This window comes from Photinus pyralis, unplaced genomic scaffold, assembly GCF_008802855.1.
Source record: "Photinus pyralis isolate 1611_PpyrPB1 unplaced genomic scaffold, Ppyr1.3 Ppyr1.4_LG10, whole genome shotgun sequence".
Taxonomy (NCBI): domain Eukaryota; kingdom Metazoa; phylum Arthropoda; class Insecta; order Coleoptera; family Lampyridae; genus Photinus; species Photinus pyralis.
In genome coordinates this window covers 2,728,394-2,751,763 of record NW_022170250.1, presented here as the reverse complement: position 1 = coordinate 2,751,763, position 23,370 = coordinate 2,728,394, and the positions used below count along the sequence as shown (strand labels likewise).

General features: G+C 38.8%; 1 protein-coding gene across 1 annotated transcript; it reads right to left on the bottom strand.

The window, feature by feature from the left end:
• Positions 1-22,732, bottom strand: LOC116161435 (polycomb complex protein BMI-1-A-like). The gene is made up of 6 exons (XM_031474772.1): positions 22,279-22,732; positions 22,090-22,179; positions 3,496-3,662; positions 3,346-3,436; positions 2,791-2,988; positions 1-70 (listed from the first exon to the last, which is right to left on the bottom strand). Exons 3-6 carry the CDS (start codon positions 3,623-3,625, stop codon positions 1-3), a joined length of 489 nt encoding a protein of 162 aa, XP_031330632.1. The 5' UTR covers positions 3,626-3,662; positions 22,090-22,179; positions 22,279-22,732.
• Between the last annotated feature and the right edge of the window lie 638 nt (positions 22,733-23,370).

The window sequence follows — 23,370 nt, the reverse complement described above, 5'->3', positions numbered from 1 at the left end:
TTAGGAACCGGATTTGTCGACCTGATTGACCCAGGACGTGTTAACATAACTCAAGAATGGAAGAATCCACCTATAAAAAGGAAGATTAAGACCATTCTTGACCTCCCAGTCATGGGATCAAGATCTATTTCACCCATTAGTGAGCAGATCGGATGACCTGATTGACTCAAGAATGGAAACAATCTCCCCCCTCTAAAAAAACACCCGTAAGTCGAACCGGCCTACAAGCCGTGGAATCAAGATCCACATTAGGGACCAGATTAGCTGACCTTATTGACCCAGGACGTGTCAACCTAATCAAGAGTAGAAAATAAACCTCGCCTTTAAAAAGGAAGATTAATTAAGACCCGTAGATCAAATTGACCTGCAAGTTGTGGAATCAAGTTCCATGTGACCCATTATGGACCAGATCTGGTGACCTTATTGACCCAGGACCTGTCAACCTAAGCTTCCGACTTTAAAAAGAAAGATTAATTTGAGACCCTTAGATCAAATTGACCATGGGAACAAGCTTTATTTTATCTATTAGAGACCAGATCGGATGACCTGATTGACCCAGGACGTGTCACCTAACTCAAGAATCGAAATAGATATAATAGATGATGAAATTGACCTACAAGCCATCTAAACAGGATCCATTAATAGTGTGAGTACTGTAGTCCCCTCCACTCTGACGACACTTACATGGCCTGACGTCACATTAAGCGGCTGTGGCGGTAAATTTCAATTTTTGCGGGAGATTTGAAATTTTGTATTTTCCGATGTCGGCCATTTTGTCGCGGTAAGTTTGAATTTGTGCAGGAGGTTTGAATTTTTGAATTTCAGGTCGCCAACGCGATAAATTCGAAAATAAATGTATAGGGTGTTGCGAGAGATGTATACATGGTGAAATTTTGTTACGGTTGCAATGTTCCAGTGCCAAAAGGGCTCTAATTGGTCGGCCATTTTGTTCTGGCGCGGCCATATGTGATGATCCCAGTCACCTAGTTTGATCGAATAACGCAGTTAAGTCAGTGCCCTCGGTTCAAGTGTACAGATTATGAAATAAATGAAATGCTGGTTTGTTGAAAATAATACTCGATTGCTTGACAACTGCCATTTCTGTGATGTTTGCTTTAATACTGCCGTAAAAAACTTTCCATGTTCCGAATTGTATTAGAATAATGTTATTTCTTTGCTTCAGGGCTTACCAGTTTGCTTACAGGTGTTCATTCACATTTAATTTTTTCTACTAGTTAGCTTAATCCAAATAAATCTTTTCTCTAAATACTTTCATTGACTACTTGACTACAAACTATAAACAAACGCATTTGATTTTTTTAGGTATTAGTTCTCTTGAATGAAATTGGGCTACGGCTTGTTGCCGAATATTATTGAGGACGTTTTTTTTTAAATTAAAAGTTACTTGTAATTGTTTTGGATGATACCTAACAATAATTTAATTACTGGGCCACCGGGTCAAGACGGGTCACTGAATAAATCTGGGTCAAAATGGGTCACTGGGTCAAACTGGATCACCGGGTCAAGCTGGGTCACCGGGTCAAACTGGGTCACTGGGTCAAGCTGGGTCACCGGGTCAAGCTGGGTCACCGGGTCAAGCTGGGCCAAACTGGGTCACTGGGTCAAGCTGGGTCACCGGATCAACTGGGTCACCGGGTCACTGGGTCAGTAAACTAACTGGGTCACCGGGTCACAGGGTCACTCTATGCTTGACCCAGTCCAACTCTGCGCACAACAGCACATATCACTTGCTACTTTTGCTTCCTGTATCATTTAACGGTATCGTACCCGTATATCAAACTGCCCTACAAGCTATATGGGATCCAGATCCCTTTGATCCATTACAGCAGATCTGCTGACCTGATTGGCCCAGAACGAATCATCCAATCTCAACAATAGAAAAAAACTTCCGTCTTAAAAAAAGAAAATTAATTTATGACCCGTGGGTCAAATTGACCTGCAAGCAATGGAATCAACGTCAATTTGCTGAGATGGCAATCTAACTTAACTCACAGATTCTTGAAAAAAAGAAGAAATAAATCCCTCGCGAATGAAAACTAAGCTAAGTCATCAGATCAGTTGACCCGATTGTTCTCGAGTGGTGTTGTAAAATTCCCGTAATTTATTTATCGTTGCGAATATTTGAAAACTTTCTAGAACATTCGGGAATCTTCATCTTTTACAAAATATATTGTAACGTCAATTTAATTACATGGTGTATTTTATTTACAATTAATTAAAAATAAATTTATAACAGTTAAAGTATTATTGATCACACACATTTGCACAATTTATAACAATGCGAACGATTTATTACTTCGGCGTTGAAATTTGCTCTTATAGCAGCTCCTCTTTTTCGAAATTTGTCGAACGCTTCCGAACGCTCCCGAGTATTCTAGAATGTTCTCGAACAAACACGTCATATTTCCCGGAAAGGCGGCGTCTCATCCGCACACGTGCTTTATCGCCGATGACTAATCTGTCATGGAGCCTTTTATTCTAAATTTAAAATCCTAAAATAGTCAGTTTGACAGTTCGAGGAACACTTTGATCTATAGATGCAAGAGAAAGTAGAGCGAAAGTCTTCGCTTACAATAAGCAATTCGCAAATGAATTGAAATGAATACAATCGAGTATGGCACAATTTCTCGCGCGTTTAAATTCAACTAAAATTTCGAATGTTTACCTTTAATCGGCGCGTCCTAAAAAATAATCCAATTAAACTCGGCTTCCGCCCCCCTCAAACCCCAAATCGATAGCCCCCCGGAAAAAGAAAGTATTTCGACCTACCTTATATACTCAATCGCCAAACTGATAGTGTCCCTAGGATTAAATATCGTTCTCTCCGTATCTTCGCCTCGCTCCTCGAGGGTTACCTTGGCAGCTAAGTCGGGCTGATCCCTGTAGAAGCGCTGTCGCCTCTTCATTTCGTTTAAAAATAATTCAGGTACTAGTTTATATACAATGTCCTGCAGCGTCTTGTCCAATCTGCAAATTAAAACCGATTTTAAGCGAAAAAAAGACAAAACGCGCGAGAGGCGCAAGCGCGAGCATAACTCATCAATAACTGCTCCCTTCTAATTTTGAACATTCCGTATATTCTTCGCGAGCTTAATTTGCGTGCACTTGACCCGCCCACTGAGAAAGATCGCGAAAAGGGGTTAAAAAAAAGTGTGCGCGTCGCAACAGGTGGAGGAAGAGAAATTATTCGCGAGCTCAACGGTAAATACGGCCAGAAAATCAGAGCCTGCAGCCCTAAGTTTTGTACATTATTAAATCGTCGAGTTTCGGGGGGGGCGCGTCGGTGTTTTATGCCCCAACTGTTGCAGATGTCGATATACTCACTTAAGATTCGGCTTCGCCTTGTTGATGATAACCTCGCATATTGGACAGTAGCTGTGCTTGTGGAGGAACTTTATGATGCAGCTTCTGCAGACTGCAAACGAAAAAAAATTATACAATGGCAAGGAGGTTCTTCCAACAGTCGTAACTTACACGAATGGAGACACTCAGAAATAGTCGTCGCGTCTACGTAATATCCTTTGCATAGGTAGCATGTGAGATGGGGATTAATTTCGACTAGCTTAATTCTTTCAGGTTTCGGCGTCGCGTTCGGCGTCGTCATGGCGATACCGTGGCCGTGGTACTGCTGCTTCTGTTTCCTGAAAATAATCGTCCAATTAATATTGATTAATGCGTTTCAATTTTAACGAACGACCGGAAGACACAAATGCGGGATTGTCATAAAGTATTGACGATACAGGAAACATTTGTAAATGTAAGCTTTCCTCGTGAGACAATATACGAATTTATGGTCGCCGTTGGTTGCTTTCAGTAAACGGTATCGTCATATACCGGGTGTTCTGTCAATCTTGTAATCAATTTTGTATGTGCACAAACCAAACTCATCCCATGAAACGTAATTAAAATGCAATCTCGTGTCTCGATCAGTGTACCTAGGTGGCGCTATTTTTTTCCCGAAAAGCTGCGTGCCCAGCAGGATTTGGAAAGGGTCTTTGAAATAAAATTGAGACTCCACCTCAATCCCATTATCAATCCTCCATTCTGTTCGGATTTGTGCCGAATTAGACCTCGGCTCGCTCGGCAATGAAGAACATTGGACTCACTTATTCAGGATGATGTATGAAATACTCCACCACACAAACTCATCAATCCTCCCTCCTTCTGTTGTGGTTTGTAAATGCCACCCAGTCTCACTCTTGTATAGGACCGTTGACACATTGCTCGGCTTCGCCTCGCGCATAGAAAACATCTTTCGGTCTCAAATCGCTGTCGATTCTAGAACGCTACCAAGCGATATGGAAATCCAACGTAAAAAAGGCATGAATCTTGCACCCGTCGTTCCTGAATAAACGTCAAAATTGCCATCTATAAGCATGGGGGAGGGGGGGGGCTAAGTAGCACCAAGTCAACGCACTAAACAGAAACTCGATACGCCTTCCCATTCTCCCGCTACGGCGTTATAGGTAACTTGACCTTTACGCAACGGAAAGGAATGGGGGGGGGGCGCCGTCATCAACGTGATCGATCGATATAGCAATTCAACTTCTAACCCTAGTCACCGAATAAACGCCAAAATAGAGAAAAGTGCCATTTATTTATGGGCAATTGGGGGCGCAGTCAATGCAACTCGATACGCCCCCCCCCCCCCCGGTTCCGACCTCTCGCCTTTCCTTCCATGCCCCGAGTGAGGGGTGGGAGTCTCTCAACGTCCGGCGTACGTTTCGCTACCTCTGCCTTTCCGTACCGCCCTTTCCTAATTTTTTCCCAGGGAAAATCCGTTTTACCCCAACAAATTCCCATGCGCTCTGCATCGCATCGGTACAAACTCCACCCCAATTCCATCATCATACCTCCATTATGTCCGGATTTGTGTCGAATTGGCCTTCGGCTCGCTCGGCAATTGTGCCATTGGGCTCACTTATGTAATCGTTAATGCCGACCGAGCCGAAGGCGAGTTCGGCATAAACTCCATCCCAATCCCATTATCTACCCTCCATTCTGGTCGGATTTGTACCGAACTCGCCTTCGGTTCGCTCGGCAATGGCTCGTTTGCTCAGAAATACGTTATTGCCGAGCGAGCCGAAGGCACGTTCCAAACAAACTCCATCTCAATCCCACCAGATACATGGTCATTTATCTACGATCCCTGATTTTTTATTTTCTATTCCTGGACCCTGACCTTTAATTTGTGATCCCCGAGGTCCGATCTACAATCACTAACCACTAAATTTTGATCCATGATACCTGCTCTTTCATATCTGATCCTTCAATGTTTATCTATGATCTATAATCTCTAATTCTTGGTGCCTTTTTTCTGATCTTTGTTACGATCTCTATCTCTAATCCTTAATTTCTGATGCTAATTTCTAGGTCACTGACCTCTAATTTCTGATCTTTGACCTATGATCTGTAATCATTGATCTCCGATTTCGGTTACGGCCGCTGATCTGATAGATTAGAGATCCGGAGATTTTTATATCCGTTTGGAAAGCTCTTGTGTACTTAAAAGCGTTTAAAAGCTTTCTTGGGTCTTTAAAAATTTTAGCAAGCCAAGAGAAGCTTTTAGAACCCTTAAGATCTCTACCTCTCTTCCAGAACCGAAGCTTGAAGAACGATCTCTAGAAAATTTCAAAGATTTCAAGGAATTTATCTATTTTAAAAATTCGAAGATTTCAAGAAGCAAGGGTTCAGATTATTCCAAAGCGTATTTCAAAGATTTTCAGGATTTTGACAATCTTAAAGATTTCACAACTTCCTAGGATTTCAAGAATTTCCATTATTTGGAGGATTTCAAGAATGTCGACAACTTCGAGAATTTCAAGGAAAGTCCCGGATTTCAAGGTTTCTTAGACTTTGGAAGATTCCTCGGATTTCGAAAGATTCTAAACATTCCAAAGATCTTACGAATTTCATAAATTTCAGGAGGATTCGCAGGAGTTTCAAAGATAGCAAGGATTTGAAGGGTTGCAATCATTTCAAGACTTTCAAAGAATTCACGGAATTCGAGAATTTGCAAGATTTTCAACGAATATCGATGATTTCGGGAATTTTAGGATTTCAAAGATATCTCGGATTTTGATATTTCAATTATTATTTTAAAGAACAAGGAGTCCAGGTATTCGAAAGAGTTTAAGGATTTCAATGATATTTAAGTAGGATTTCAAGGATTCCATGGATTTTAAAGAAGGCAGGGATAGCGAGAATTTAGGGGATTTTAAAGAGCTCGAGGATTTCAATTATTTCGTAGATTTTAGACAAATCAAGGAGGATGAGGAGATGACAAAAATTACAAGATTTTCCTAGATTTGGAGGATTTCGGCGATTCTGAGAATTTCCAATTTCGAAAATGTTTCGGATTTTGTTATTCCAATGATTTTAAAGAACAAAGATATTTGAAAGATTCTAATGATTTTCACGAGGATTTTTAGAATTTCATGAATTTCAAAGATTCCATTAATCCATCCATCAATCCATGTAACATATCAATGGTTGCCGATAATTTCCATTATTTCTGTTTGTTTGCGGATTTCAATCATTTTAAGATTTCAAGCAAAGCGAGAATTTCGAGAATATCGACGATTTCGAAAATTTCAAGAATTCTAAGGATCTCAATGATATCTCTGATTTTGTTATTTCAATGCTTTCATGTATTTTAAAGAACAAAGATTCCAGGTATTCAAAGATTCTTAGGATTTCGATGATGTTTACGATTTGATGGATTTCAGGGATCCCCATTCTAAAGATTGATAAAAATGTCGAGAATTTCAAGGATTTCATCGATTTCAAGCAAATCGAGTATTTCAAGGATTTCCACGATCTTGCGGATTTCAATAATATCGACGATTTCGAAAATTTCTCGGCCTTCGTTATTTCGATGATTTCAAGTACTTTCCAATAATAAGGATTCGAGGCATTGGAAAGTTTCTACGGATTCCAATGATTGTTAGGATTTCAAGAATTCCATCAATTTTAAAGATGTCAAGGATTTCTATTATTACTAGAATTTTGAGTTCGAGGATTGGGGGAATTTCAATCACTTCAAGGACTGCATAGATTTGAGGCAAATCGAGTATTTCAAGGATTTTCAAGAGGCGATTTCGGGAATTTCAAGGATCCTGAGGATTTCAATGATTTTTTTATTTGCATGGATTTCAAGAATTCTATGAATTTTAAAGATGACAAGGATTTCAGATTTCAGACTTCAAATAATTCGAGTATTTAGAGGATTTTTAGAATATTGACGATTTTGAAAATTTCAAGAATTTTAAAGATTTTCCGGATTCCATGGATTTTAAAGATGTCAAGGGTTTCCAGGACTCCAATAATTTCAAGAATCTCTAGGATTTTGATTATTTCTGGGATTTGAAGGATTTCATAGATTTCAAGCAAATCGAGTACTTCGAGAATTTCCAAGATTTTGAGGATTTCGAGAATTTCAGAGATTTTGAGAATTATTTCGCAGTATTTTAACGAACAAGGATTTCAGGTATTCGACAGATTCTAAGGATTCCAATGATTTTTACGATTTCCTAGATTTCAAGGATTCAATGAATTTTACAGACTATTTTCAAGGATTTCGAGAACCTCCAAGATTTCGATGATTCCACGGAGTTTGAGTATTTGAAAAATTTCTAAAATTTCAATGAATTCGAGTATTTTAAGGATTTCCAAGATTTTGTGGATTTCGAAAATATTGACGTTTCTGGGGGTTTCGAAAATTCCTCAGATTTTGTTCTTTCAATGATTTCAAGTATTTTAAAGAACAAGAATTCTAGGCAATCTAAAGAGTTTAAGGATTTCAAAGATTCCATGAATTTTAAAGATGTCAAGGGTTTGAAGAATTTTCAGGATTTCGAGGACTGTAGAGGATTTCTGGAATTTTAAGGAGTAGGAGGATTTGAAGCATTTCAATCATTTCATGGTTTCATAGATTTCAAGCGAGTATTTAGACGATTTCCAAGATTTTGAGAATTTTAAAGATTTGTAAAGATTTAAGGATTTCGAAAATCTTTTAGATTTTGTTCAACCATTTCAAATTTTTAAAGAACAAGGATTCCAGGTATTCAAAGGATTGCAATAATTTTTAGGATTGCAGTGATTTAAAAGATTCCATGAAGTTTAAAGATGACAAGGATTTCAAGGAATTCGAGAATATCGACGATTTCGAAAATGTCAAGGATTTCATAGATTTTAAGGATTCCAAGGTACACGTTTCAAGGATTTCCAGGATTCCGATGATTTCGAGCGTTTTAAAGAGTTCGAGGGTTTGAAGGATCTCTTTTGAAGAGCCTATAAGAGTCTCTCTTGAAATGCACTTCTTGTGCACATTGGATCCGTGTATAGATTTCATGAGCCAGTATTTCACGAATTCTGCCTGAACTAAAGGTGAGTTCGGCATAATGGCCAAAGATTAGGATTTGTTCTAGTGCGAGTGAGACGAACAACAGTTTTCTTTCGAAGGGTTGGTGCAGAATTTGCAGACGAAACCAATCGACGTAAACGATTTACATAAATTTTTCACGTGGAAAATTAAAAATCTGAACTAAATACAGGCTTGTTTCGTCTAAATTTAAACGGTCGCATGATGAGGATGTTGCCCGCACGATACGTGTTTAAAGGAGCGAGAGAGAATGAGAGAAAAAAAGGTAATTCTAATACCTGAACTGCTATTATTTAAATAGAAAATTCTACCTAAAAGATTATGTATACGTCGTATAAACGAAAGCTGCAAACAGGCGGCGTGTTTCCTCTCTCCGGTGGTGTCCAAAAGCCGGTTATGGATGTATGTTTTTAGTACGAGTCGTAGATCTTCAACCCCTATGGATATATAATATCCGGTATGAAAAAGGACGGATTCATCGTCGGATTTCGGCGTGAAAAAAAGACGGAAGACGCGTAGTGTAATACAACGAAACGTGGATTTTCGAGGGTGCATGCGAGCGACAAGGATGCGAAAAAATAAAGGCTTAACGGAATCTTTTAGTCTAGAAAATTTCGTCTTTTAGGTAAATAAAGTGACACAATGTCGATCGACAGTTCACCCCCTTAACCAATTAAGGGCGGCACTTCGGGCTCATTAAACTCGGTCCGGTTAAAATTTTGATTAAGGCCCCGATGATCTAATTAAAATGACGATACGTCAGCAATCAAAGGGCCGCAAATTGCCGCGTTTTGATAGAGCGTCGTCGGCGGAGAGAAAGGGCGCCTACAACCTCCCTAACACCGTTCCGTTTCGATAATCGATACAAACCACGTGCTCCGCTTTACGGTGTAACCGCGAAATTAGCAACAGATTAAGTGGCTTAATTGCTCGCTCGGAATACGCTTCTTGCACTGTTCTCGCGTTCGGCCGCAAATTTATAAAGAAAAAGTGGCACACCTGGTGACTTCGCTTAGAGTAAACATGCATTGCTCATTTGCATTCGCCTTACATTAAAATTACGCAGGAGAGAGGTGAGGCGGCGCAAGTTCGTGACAAGTAAAACTGAGACTAAACCTAAACAAAAAATGTGTACAGTTCATTTACCTTCACCCTTAAGTGAACGCATTGTTTCAGGATGAGAAGCTTATCGGGGGGCCCCCGAGAATGGTATCAAAAAGGTTTCGTTAATACTAAAAACCTTTATATATACGACTCTGGAAACTCTTGCGACTGTAGGCGACTTTGAAGAGCTCTTAAAAAGTCTTAAACAGTCGTAAAAGCTGAAGCTATAAGACTAAATGTTCTATAAAGAGTCTCAAAGCCCCTTGGAGATTATTAAAGAGCCTTTATATGATTGGCTCTTAAACATCCTTACTGTTTTTCAGAGGCTGATAGTGTCACGACTGTCAAAGACTCGCAAAAGCTCTTCTTGGCTCTGGAAGGCCTTCGGATGCTCTGAAAAGGGCCAGGGCTAGGGGATTGAATACAGGGCTTCTGAAAGCAATCAAACACTTCCAAATCAGACGGATCAAGCAGCTTCCAGAACTTTCTAGGCTCTTCTAAAGCTTTCTGGACTAGTTTCGAGATTTGTTATGACCTACTCTGGAGCTTCATAAACTCGTCTCGCTATGGAAAGAACAAGTAACGCACAAAAGCTCTCCAAAGTTCGACGAGAGTACTGCAAAAGCTTTGGAAAAATTCTCCGCTGCTCTTTAAAGCTCCTGCAGCCTAGAAAGGACGTATCTTAAAGCAAGAATTGTAAAGGCCAATTACCAATTAAATCGCAACCTCTGGGAGAATTTTGAAAACCTTTGAAGCCCTTAACTACTCTCAAAATTAAAAAAAAACTCTAATAGACCCTATGAGGCTATGTTGGGAACTGTTTTAATGGCCCATGGAAGGCTTTAGAGATTTCTAGAAACCTAATAACCGCTAGTTGAAAAGAGACACTAGACGCCATCTTGGATTTTCTGTTGTGACCTTGGTGAGGGCGATTTCCTGGTGACGTAACAAAGGAGTGACCTTGTTTTGTGGTGCAAGTTCATGGAGTTGGCGAAGGGGATTTTTCGGTGACGTAAGTAAGGAGTAACCTTGTTTTGTGGTGCAAGTTCATGGCGTTGGCAAAGGGGATTTCTCGGTGACCCAACTAATGAGCGACCTCGATTTTATCGCATAACGGAAACGAGTTTTTTGGAAATTGTTCAGTCATTCATGGGCGTTCTTAAAATTACACAAACAATCGAATAAGGTGAAATCCCAAAACTGAGAATCGGGTCAATTTATGACTATGAATTATCAAATGGATGAAACCTTTACTTCCATATGATATTAGTTAATAATTCAAGTGAAAAGGGAGCAGAGGAGGAAAGAAAAGAGATCCTATACCGCAAAGCTCCGCTATCCCTAAAAAATGACAAATTATTCATTTCAAATTTTTCAAAGGAGAAAAAAGCAAAGCGTTCAAGCAAAACAAAAAAACGTTCTGTGTTTACATATAACGTTTTCCTAGTTGTTTACGAGTAAAGAAAAATATCCGACCCAAATACTTGCAAGATGTGGCGGTACTGGATCCTGAACTGTATGGAATATGCCCAAGCAATGAAAAAATTGATTACCATTTCGAGAAAATTATGTTAAAGCGGCGGGGGTTCAAAAACACCCATCAAAGAAGGCATCGATAACCCTTTCTCTATTTACCTCAGTACTCCAGTACTCCCTTATGGTGGTATTCTCGAAATGGTAATGGAACTGTCGTCTACTGGGGGCTATCATACCCCAGCGAACCACCTTTTTCCCTTACTCCTCAGGAGTCGCTTGAGAATTGTTGGGGAAGGTTTATCAAATCTGTTTATCCATAATACAGACACGGGGGGGGGGGGGATCGAATATCTCCCAACAAACGGAAATGCCAATGACAATTTCGGGAAAACCATGTTAAAGCTGCAAGGGTTGAAAACCATTCAACAAAAAAGGTCTCGATAACTCTTCCCCTATAAACCTTAGCATCACCGTTAGGGTGGTATTCTGGAAATGGTAATGGAGCTGTAGTCATACATACCCCTCGTAACACCTTTTTCCATCCACAAACCCTTTACTCTTCAGAACCCGCTTGAAAATTGTTGAGGTTATCAGATCTGTTTATCCGTACTACAGACAACGTAGTACTGTGGAGTATGGAATACCCTCGGGAATACCTCCCAACAAACGAAAATGCCAATGGCCATTTCGGGGAGATTATGTTAAAAGCGACGGGAGTTCAAAACTATCCATCAAAGAAGGCCTCGATAACCATTTCCATATAAACACCAGTACCCTCTTATGGTGGTATTCTGGAAGGGACAATAGAGTGTTCCAAACCCCTCACAAACACCTTTTTCCATAAACCCTTTAAGCTTCAGGATTTGCTTGAGAGTTGTTGAGGAAGGTTTATCCCATCTTTTTCTTCATACTAGACAGACCAAAGAACCGGGGGGCCTGGAGACTATGTAATACCCCCCAGAAAATGAGAAAGTCGATGTCCATTTCGGGAAAATTATGTTAAAAGCGACGGGGGTTCAAAACCATCCATCAAAGAAGGCCTCGATAACCATTTCCCTATAAACCCTAGTACCCTCTTATAGTGGTATTCTGGAAAGGGTAATGGAGTTGAGGTACCCCCCGGTAACACCTTTTTCCTCAAACCCTTTAGTCTCAGGACTCATTTGAGAGTTGTTGGAGAACGCTTATCAGATCTTTTTCTTCTCCATACTACAGAGACGGTAATACCGGGGGATCTGGAATACCCCCAGCCAACGATAGTCGATACTCATTTCCGGGAAATTATGTTAAAAGAGACGGGGGTGTAAAACCAGTCATCAAAGCAAGCCTCGATGACCCTATTCCTATCAGTACCCCCTTCTAGTGGTATTCTGGAAATGGCAATGGAGCTGTCGTCTAGTGGAGGGTATTCCATACCCCCCAGAAACACCTTTTTCCACAAACCCTGTAGTCTTCAGAACTCGTTTGAGAGTTGTTGGAGAAGATTTTTGCCAAATCTCATTCTCCATACTACAGACAACGAAGGAAGGGGGCTGTGGGGGGTATGGCAAACAATAAACTCGATTACCATTTCGGGAAAATTATGTTAAAAGCGATGGAGGTTCAAAACCACCAATCAAAGAAGGCGTCGATAATCCTTTCCCTATAACCGTCAGTACTCCCTTACGGTGGTATTCTGGAAATGGCGTTGGAGCTGCCGTCTACTGGGGGGCATTCTATACCCCCTAGACCCCCACGTTCAGTTACAAAACCCATTAGGCTACAGGACTCAACTGAGAGTTGTTGGGGAAGATTTGCTGGATCTTCTTCTCCATATTACAGACAACGGGACACGGGGGGGGGGGGTATGGAATACCCTCCAGCAAACGAAAAAATCCACTTCAAGGTAATTATGTGAAAAGCGACAAGGGTTCAAAATCACCCATCAAAAAAAGCTTCGATAACCCTTTCCCTATAAACGTCAGTACCCCCCTAAGGTGGTATTCTTGAAAGGGCAATTGAGTTGTCATCTACTGGAGGGAATACCCACAAACCCTTTAGTCTTCTGGACTCGCTTGAGGGTTGTTGAGGAAGGTTTATCCAGGTTTGTGTACTCCATACTACAGAGAACGTAGGACCGAGGGAGGGGTCTGGGGAGTATGGAATACACCCCAGCAAACGATGCCCATTTCGGGAAAATTGTATTAAAAGCGCGGGCGGTTCAAAACCACATATCAAAGAAGGCATGTGTAACCATTTCCCTATAACTCTCAGTATCCTCTTAAAAAACCAAACACTAACAAGGGTGCTCATTAGTTACGGCACCGCCAAATCCCCTCTCCAAGGGCACGACACAAAATTCTTTTCTATTCCGCCATTAAAGGTACCTTAAACACTCTTGAAAGAGGATTTTTAAATACTCTTAGACTTTTAAAGAGTCGAAAAGCGAATTAATGCCCCCAGAAGACTATTCAATAGACCCAGAAAGATCCTCCTAGAGGGTTTTAGAAACTCTAAACGCCTCTTGAAAACGCATAGAAATTATTGGCGAAATTGCGACTGTTAAAAACTACTCAGAAATGCTCTCTCGACTAAAACTGCCCTAAGGATTGATAAAAGCTTTTAATAGCTCTTAAAGACCCAAATAAGATTTTCGTAAGTCTAAAAGACTTTTGGGGGCTCTAGAAAATGTTTGAAAACATTTCAAGGCTCTTAAAGATGCACACAAAAAAATCAATAGATTCAAAAAGATTAAAAACATATATAAAGATTTAGGAAAAGATAAACGATTCAAGAAAATTGTTTAGTGTTATATTTTGGAGCCCCTTTGGAAAATCTTTGGAGACTCAAAGAGAACCCAGAATCTCCCAAAGGCTCCTAAACACTCAAAGTACGATTTTTAAGGGTCTTTTAAAGATTCCTCAAAAATTCACTAAAAAAAATAAAAACAAAAAAATTAAAGTAGGCGTTACCCTTGATTTTTCAAAACCAAAATTAGTTTTCAATACAACAGGGCTGTTCCCCAGAAGCTCGTCTTACAAGAGACGGCCAAACAATTGGGGAACACACCGTATATTCTTCTATTTAACAGTTAAACAACGTTCTTGACTTTTTTCTCGAATTCCGGCGTGACTACAAAAATCATGCTGTAGATGCCAACCGCATAACCTCCTTCCAAACTTGCGATAATCTTCAAAGAAGAACTCCCACGCTATCCTTATGAAGATTTCAAGCATTTCGACTGATCGCTGATTGCAAACGCTTTCATTACTTCCTTCTTCGCGTAGGCTTCGCCAGCAGGGACTGTGACAAAATCGAGGTGACAGCTTAAGCGCCGCCCCCCCTGTTCGGTAAACTGTCACGCGCCCGCACATTTAGAACAATCGAGTTCGTATATCTCACAAAATGAAGTTTAATGAACCGCATTCCGATGGTGCTGCGCCAGTTTAATGTATGTGCATACGAAGTTCTTAATTTGGAGTAGTAGAGAGGTGTATCGTATATAAAAGTGTAAAAGTTGGTACGGCACCTCTGCCAGCTGCCACGAAATTGCCGTTAGGTTTAAGAAAACGTTTCTCTATTGCGCTTAATTGGCGAGATTCGTTCATCCGTTTCACTTCGCTGACGAGAGTGGCTCTTCTCTACGTCGGACCCACAATTTTAATATTTATTCGCGCAAGCTGGGTAAATTGGTGACGTTTCGTTTGAGAGGGTTCTCGCATTGGGTCAGTTGGCAAGGAAAGAGGGCGATTTCGAGTCGACCACTTTTATAATCAAAGAGAAAGAGATCTGCTACTATCAATGCATCCCATTTCTGACTATAATCATGTTGTGCTCTGAATTCATGAAGGAAAATATACAAGATATAAAAAAAAATGTGACACGTTTTGAGATTCTCGAAGGTCTACTAGGCATAATTTTTAATTATACATAAATTTTTAATTACATTTTTTAATAAAACACCCTGTATATTATTCGATATTTCAATTCTCTCTCTTAGTTTTAATCAAAATTTGTAAGAAGCGTCGAAGCGTAACGTACCCAAATTCACTCGTTTCCGGATTATCGAGTTTTGAAAATAAACCGCGCTTATTGCATATCTACCTATTTTAAAATTTATTGAATGAAAATGGTGGGCCACGCCTTTATTAGCAACACTGTGTATATAAAATTATTACTACCTCTAGTCACCATTGAATAATCCCAAAACCTTTGTATAAAGCCTTTTTCGATATCTTGTATATGTTTCCGGATAATCGAACGTTTTATCAGCGACCCTGTATATCTCGAAAAGGAGCCATCGGAATATTTTAAAAATTTGACAGGATACTAAGAGCAATAAGAGCCTCCTATCCTTCTTGTGCTTTCAACAACCCTAAAATTTCAAAATCCAGATAATTAAAAAATAGTGGACAATAAATATAGGGAAGAAAAATGAAATATACGGATGAAATAGTATATAGAGCGATTCAAACTTGGTACGTTTTCCTCAAAAAACCTGTGCGGAAATAAGTACATAGTTCTTTGGGTTTTTTTGCATGGCACGCCTACCTAAAATCTCTTGGGTGCATTTCAGACTCTTATACCTACAGTGTGACATCTTTTCTGGAATATTTTCAAAACAACATTTTTTTACAGAATATTTTTATCCAAAATGAAGGGGGACATGTTTTTTTTAATGCTAACCACTATTTTTATCACAACCTCTTAAAGTGGACAGCTTTCATGCTGCTACATATATCCGAAAAAGTGAACTCACAGTAGAAATTCAATTTTGGTCCAAAAAGATTCAAAAAAGATTTCTTTAAATTTTAAAATTCAAAAATCCGTTTGAATTTTTTGTATTTTTTTGAATCATTTGAACCTAACTTTTTAAACTCTTTTAATCTGTTTTAATTTTTTTAACCACTTACTTAGACTTCATCTATTATCCCTAATGTTTTGTATTGTTGAAAAGATAAATTAATGTGCTACCTATCTTTTTACATTAAATGATACGGTGTGTCTCATTAAAAAAATAAGTTTAGGTTCGATAACTTTTTTAGCTGACTTCGTTACTTCCAAAACGGCAGATAATTCAACAATCATTATAAAGAAACTTTTGCAATACATTTTTCTGTATTTCATTTAACTAAGAAAATAGACATTTTGAAATTGGGAACTTCTTGATTTTCTCCCGTATCTCTTAAGCCAGCGAATATTTTCAAATTTGGATTTTACCATTGTAAGTTTGAGCAAAAAAGAGCGCATGGCGCCTATATTACTTTTTTGATAGCACTAATGAGTAATTAAGGAGACATCCTATAAAAGTGTCGAAAATGGGACACCCTGTAGCCTGTACAGTATGTCATATTTTGGTTGAGGCTGCAGTGTATCTCAGCTGTTTTAAAGATAGAGACTTGCGGTTTTTGCGACCCTGTGTCACTTTTTATGAAACTTTTAATAGAACACCCTATATATTTTAATCTAAAAAAATAGCATATTAAATTATCTTTTCAAAAATATAACACTAAACAAATTAAATATTGATTCAACAAATTTCAAAAAAGATTTTTTAAAAATTCAAAAAACTAAAAGTTTTTTTTTACATTTTGTGAATAATTTTTTAAATCTTTTGGAATTTTTTTGAATCACTTGAATCTTTTTTAATATCGTCTCTGTCTGGTGTGTTATATTTTTGAAAAGAGAAATTATTATCCCGTGTTTTCAGATTAATACCTATATACAGAGCGATTCGAAGAATTTTAAGGATCTGAAGCACTCCAGAACCTTTTGAGAATCTCGCAACGAATATTTTACTTATATAATCCCAAGGTGATCTGAAAAATTTCCAATGATCCCTCCAGAACTTTTTCAAGAATCTCCAAAATCTGTTGCAAGGATCTCTCAAAAATCATAAAGCTTGAAGAACTGACCCAAACGTCTGCGCAAAGGCTGTTCTGTAAATGTCCTGAACTTCCCATGGAGCTCTCAAAAGTAGCCCAATAAATAGGTAGCATATTAGATTCCCTTTTCAAAAATATAACACAAAGATATTCAATATTGATTTAGAAAGATTAAAAAATTTTTTTAGAAAAATTAAAAATATGTAAGTATTTTTTGAATGATTTTAATTTTTTTATTTTTATTTTTAGAAAAATTTAAAATATGGAAGTATTTTTTGAATGATTTTAATTTCTTTTTATTTTTTTTAATCTTTTTTAAAATTTTTTGAATCACTTGAATCTTGTTTGAATATCTCTCGTGTGATATAAGAGTGCATGACCCTATAAAATTGTCGAAAATGGAACACCCTGTACAAACTTTAAAAGTCTCTAAGTGCATGTTTTTTAAAAGTCTTGTTTTTAAGATCCTTCAAGTCTATCAGAGTTTAGTCTTTGAGCGTCTTTAAGAGTTTTGAGAAAATATTAAGAAATCTGGGGGAAATAAGAGGAAATTTCAAAGGAAATTCTAGGGAAATATTAGGAATTTTTGAGGAAATACGAAGAAATTCCAAGGAAATCTTGAGGAAATCTGGAGAAATTTCTCGAGGAAATCTAAAGGAAATAAAATGTTTCTACGAGGGTTTCTATAAGGAAATAACGTTAAATCAAGTTTGTTGTTTGTAAATTGTGTGTGTAAATTTGGAGAAATTAAATGCAATGCTAGAAATGTTGAGGAAATTAAGGGAAATTGGACCAATTTTTAGGCAATAAAGGAAATCTTTATCCCCTACAATAAGTCGTCACCAACCCCGAGGTTAAAACAGAAACAGAAAAACTGTTTTTACACGAGTTTCTTCATAAAGAATAATGATTCTTGAATAATCTACCGTTTTCGAAATGAGTATACGAGGTTAGCTAAAAAAGTTATCAGACCTAACTTTTTTTTAATGGGACACCCTGTATAGGTATTTTAATCTGAAAAGATAGCATATTAAATTCTCCTTTCAAAAATGAAAAAGGTGCAAATGATTTAAAAAAAAATACAAAAACGATTTTTAAATTTCGGAATTTTAAAAAATCATGACTTATTTTAGGGGGCAAAGCGAGAGGCAAAGATTTCCTTCATTGCCGATAAATTGCCACAATTTCCCTTAATTTCTCCAACAGTTCTAGATTTGTCTTAAATTTCCCCAAATTTGCACATTTCTCAGAATTAACGTGAAATAAGTAACGTTACTTCCTTATAGAAACTTTTTATTTCCTTAAAATTTCCTTCGAGTTTCCTAATATTTCCTCTAATTTCGCTTATAACTCCGGCACATCAACCAAGAAAAATCATAACGATTAGTGCGCGCATGATCAAGACTGCGAAATGATCACTTTCTTATTTATTGAGATTTTTTCAAATTTTAACCACAGATACTTCTAGTAAAGCGAGTAGTAAAGACAAGCATATCGCACATTGTAACAATAGGATGTGTGCAAACTGCACAATGTCAACTCTTTTATTTATGGAGACATTCTTTGAAGTTTGAACCGCAGATGCTTCTACTACTCAGACACACATATCGCACATTATACAAATCATACCTATATGCGCATGTGCAAAGATATTTTGCTGAAATTTTAATCAAAGATTCTGTTAGTGAGGACAGGCGTATCGCATATTCACAGATGCGCAAACTGGGCAATGTCAAATTTCTTATTCAGAGATATTTTTTGAAATTTTAACCAAAGATACTTATCTAGTGACAAACATATCGCATATTTTAAACATCAGGTGTGCGCATGCGCACTCTGCGCAATGCTAAGTTTCTTATTTATAACAATATTTATTCCATAACTTATTTTCCTTTGTACACATAGATGTCCGTTACATGGTCTTTCGGGAAGCACTATCAATTTATGGAAAATGCGGTCGAGTTACTCACCTTAAGGCGAAAACCTGTTTACATTTTTAGCGCATTTTTTAAGAATTAAGAAAAATGTGCTATTGTTTGCGTTTTATCCGCCCGTCCGTCCGTTCGGACCCACTTCTACCGTTTTGAACTACTTCTAGGTCCTAGAGTCCTGGAATTTTTTGCAGTAGGTAGCCTATACCTTGAAGGTGTGCCAGACGGCCATCAAATTTCGCTGCCTAAAAGCCCTCCCCCCGAATTATTCCCTGAGATGCTGTTTTTGAAAGTAAAACGTGCATAGCTTTTTACATACGACAACCAATTAGTCTCAGATTTTGCATAGGCATGCCTTTAGTGGTGCTAAGTTAAACTTTAGGAAATGGGGGGGAGGGGGGCACATGTTCTACCCTTCATGGTATTCTAATGAAAGGTCTCATCGAAATAAATTGGTTTGTACAAACTATAACTTTCCCGTGCGACTCCTTTTCGAGATCAGTGAGCGACAGGGCCTGAGGGGGGGGGGGGGGGGGGGGGTGAGGGTTAAAAATAAATTTTATCTCTCATTGTATTCTAATTAAAGGTCTCAACGAAAGGAACCGTTTTCTACCAACTACTGCCCTTCTTTCTGTCCTATTATCAAATGGCGATTGAGACGTCTGCAAGAAATATATCCATTGGCGATGTCAAAACAAAAGCTATTTCGGTTAAAAAAATGCGCTTTATCTGCACAAGAGTTGTATACAATTTATACTTGTTTCTATCTTACATGGGTAAGTAGTAAGATACGGTAACATCCCACTTTTAGTTTTCACCCTGTATCTCGGAAACAAACGTTGCTAGATTGATACTGGTTATGGTATTTAAAAGTAAAAAAAAGTGGTACAGAGTCGCAAATCGCAAATCTCTATCTTTAAAAAAATCTGAGATATAATTATTATTATTATCCCTCTCTTGTTTTTGGGCCCTCAACAGGCATGCGCCCAATTACAGTGACCCGCATAATGCTATTTAGAGGTGCCTCTGCAGAAGGTCTTAAGTTGGTCTATACTACTCCGGTATTTACCTCAACCCAGGTTCGAACACCCGACCTCCGGAATTATAACCCACTGAGCCATAAATCCGTTACTAATGCAGTCTCTACCCCAATAGGACGCATTGTACAGGGCGATTAAAATTTGTGGTTGCGTTCTTTTTAATCACAAAAAGGGGCACATTTGCCCCCATTTAACCTACACTGCATCTCTCACCGTTGCACCGAAGCCGGAGGCGCAGTGGTTACGTTTACCGACTTCTATTCGGCAGATTCTGGATTCGAATTCCACTGCCCACTCCTCTCAGCTCCGTATGGGGCTTTGTCGGGTTTTCCTTAGACAAAAGTAGCTTCGCATAGTGTTGGCATCTACGAGGCGAATGCTGGAGCAGTACTCGCCCCATCAGCATCCTAAATCCGTTCCAGTCTCTACCTTACATTTCCGCATAAATGGAAGTACTCGGCACCGATTGGCCACGCAACCGCGGACTAGTATTAGTATCTTCATGAAGTGATAAAATTAAAATATGGGTCAATTATAAGAAGAGGAATTAATTAATCATTTCAGCTAAGTTAATAGAATTTACTAGCAGCTTACGTAATTAGCAAACTTAATTCCAATTATAAATAATTGACGGCCGAACGTATAGTTTCACAAAGGCTAAATTTGAACTACTCGACAACGTTAAATGTAATTCAGTCGGTCTTCCGTCCGACCACGCCCCCATTAATTAGACCAATAAGTTTTGTGACATAAACAAATGCGATATTAAATTACACATTCAATTCAATTATTCAATATAAATGAAAAGATACTTATTACCTTATTCCTAAGATGACATTTCACATTCCACGTCTTTTTTACTAACAAAAAAATAGCTCGTTTAAGTTTAACCTTTGTCAACGGGTATGCTTGGCTACCTACCGAACGCTTTCTTTATCAGTTAAATATCCATTTCGTTCATTTATTACTTTCTCAAAATATTATAGATCGAGCCCACGCATTTTTTTTGTTTATACAAATTACGAAAATGTATAGCATCGAAACTGCGTCAAATATATACCCTCCGTTTATGAGATTCGTCCTAAAGGCTCACAAATTTGTTTTGCACCCTGTAGTCGACTTTAGCAGACTATTTCGAATTTAACTGCCTCACCCGGGACGTCGTGTCCTGTTCGGTACTGCTGCGTCTTCGGCGGGCCCTTGCCCTCTCAAAGCGGCACTTTCGGCACTAACCTAGTTCCTCCACTGACGGTGTTATAACGCTTCTGCGGCGACACACAAACTGTTGCGAGGCGGTCGCTTCGTGTGAACACCGCCATTTAAAACTGTGTAGATTCCCTCGCAGCGACACTTAGTCGCAGAGTGCAGTGTGGATGAATACCTCCATATCAACAGCTGCTAAGTGACTCAGTGTGAAGGGACTCTAAATAGATGAGATGCCAGAGAAGGCAAATTTTTCGGATCATCATCCCTACCTTAAATAAGACATTTTCTTCCTTGACTTTTTGGATTCAAAATTACAACAATTGAATAACTTTCATACAGGCGCATCAATTTTCATACTTTATAATATCAAACAATCGATTTCCTTCTCGAGGGAAATGTGTAATATAGGTAAAAAGAAACAGTCGAAGACCAGTTCGACAAAATCGATAGAGAAAACACCTTCCCATGGCTCTTGTAGGGGATCTGCAACACCTCATAGTAGGTATCCTTGGGAGCGTACGCGGTATCGAGTTGACCCACGTTGGAAGATTGCGTTTCTACTCAGTACGCGTCAATCTAGATGGTTTTTTTTGCCGCCCTCGTATATGATGCCGAGACGCGTGCAGATAATGGTTCGTACCGACCTTAAACGTAAGGGGAGGGTGAGGGGGTTTGCTTACTCATTTACATCTTACGAATAAAAAGATTATGCGAGAGATTAGGCCTACCGGTCTCGAGTTGCTAGAAACAGCATCGAAAATTCCAACGGCATCCCCTTACCAATTATCGACTTCTTCGTATCCACTCGAATCGGCAATGAGGCAAACGACAACAACCTCGTTATTTTGTGTACACACACTTCCAACCCTTCGTTGGGATTTCCACCAGAACTACAATTGCGAGCAGGTGTAAGAAGAGACGCTGATAAGGAAACTGTGACGAGGAGGGGGTGCGTTCGTTTCAAACGCCTTTCGCTTCCCGCCTAATTCAGCTTGACAATTGATAAGATGCGAATGTCCTTAATTGCTAGATAACAATATCGAGGTTACGGGAGTTTCGCTTACCTGCACAATTCCGGGATCCTCGTCGTCTTTGTCGGCTCGAACCATATAATCCCGACTTTCACTGATAACAGCAACTCGAAGAACCTTGAACTGCAATAAAAAGAAACCTTTTTTCTACACAGACAATGCAAATATGGCAACTATGGTAACTAATTTGTAACGTGTATTGGTGTTGTTGTTTACGCTTACCTCGGCGGATTTTACTTGAAGTTATGTAAGTACTTAAATCCAACTGTCAAATCACAATTAACGCACTGCAACCACGTGATCGATCACTTTTTACAATTATTTCCCATTCGAAACACACGCGATTAACAACCTTAACGCACAAGCACATAACCTTAAAACTTACACTTTACGCACAATTTTCCCGGCACCACTAATAAATGAAATTGCGCGACGTATGCTTGGCGTAGGTACACAAAAATGACACAAAAGTGGCATCGTGCGCTGTAAATAAATACCGTTCACTTCACTCTCTTCTGTGTATATGCGTTTATTCCATATTCTAACAGCACGATTTCGCTCTACTCGACAGACTGCTGAGTTCCCATCCGACAGTCGTTGTGAGAGCGAAGGTATATAAGAGCGCGGCTATGTATTTGTTTCCCCTTATATATTTTAGGTATATAAGCGTTCCACCGGCGGCGGCTGTTACTTTACTAAGGTTTTGTTCAAATCAAATACACTACACTGTTAAAATCGAACGTTTGTTTCGCCGCGGATTTCGCAGGTAATTAAGTTGCGGGATTTGATTCCTTTAATTATCGTTCACTTGACATGCAAAAAACAGCTGATCGCTGTCGCTAATTATAAATCAGTAGGCTGATAACAATTGAATTTGAGGCTTAGAGAACAGGGTTGGACTTAGCGTGAGGCTGCCATTATTTTTATTTTCTAACTTACCTCGTAAAATATACTGCTCCAAAATTTTAATTAATATCACAACTTGTTTTGTTATTATTAAATCGGCTACTGATACACTACATAAAATGAAATAACGCAATTGTTCTTCGTTCTAGCTTGAGGGACATGGGGTGAGTCCCGCGGTTTCTCGACAATTCTTCATCGACGCTATTTCGGGAACTGTTGAAATTACTGGTTCAGTACGAAGTACTTTCTAAGTCGGCCGAGACACCTCCAAGGGGTAAGTACAGACGTTGAAGGGGTCCAAGATCCGTTAGCTTTTAATTTCGCGTAACGTTAAGAAATATATCACCCCCCCAATTAATAACACAAATGTAAGGTTATGTTGCAATGTCTACTTGAAAGATATGGCAC

What these genes read in the sequence shown, in the direction of transcription:
- LOC116161435 (XM_031474772.1), bottom strand. Translation starts at nt 3,625, where the DNA reads ATGACGACGCCGAACGCGACGCCGAAACCTGAAAGAATTAAGCTAGTC. An exon ending in TTCTGAGTGTCTCCATTCGT is followed by an intron (nt 3,437 to 3,495) that starts GTAAGTTACGAC and finishes TTTCGTTTGCAG; the next exon opens with TCTGCAGAAGCTGCATCATA. An exon ending in TTGGCGATTGAGTATATAAG is followed by an intron (nt 71 to 2,790) that starts GTAGGTCGAAAT and finishes TCCTTTTTATAG; the next exon opens with GTGGATTCTTCCATTCTTGA.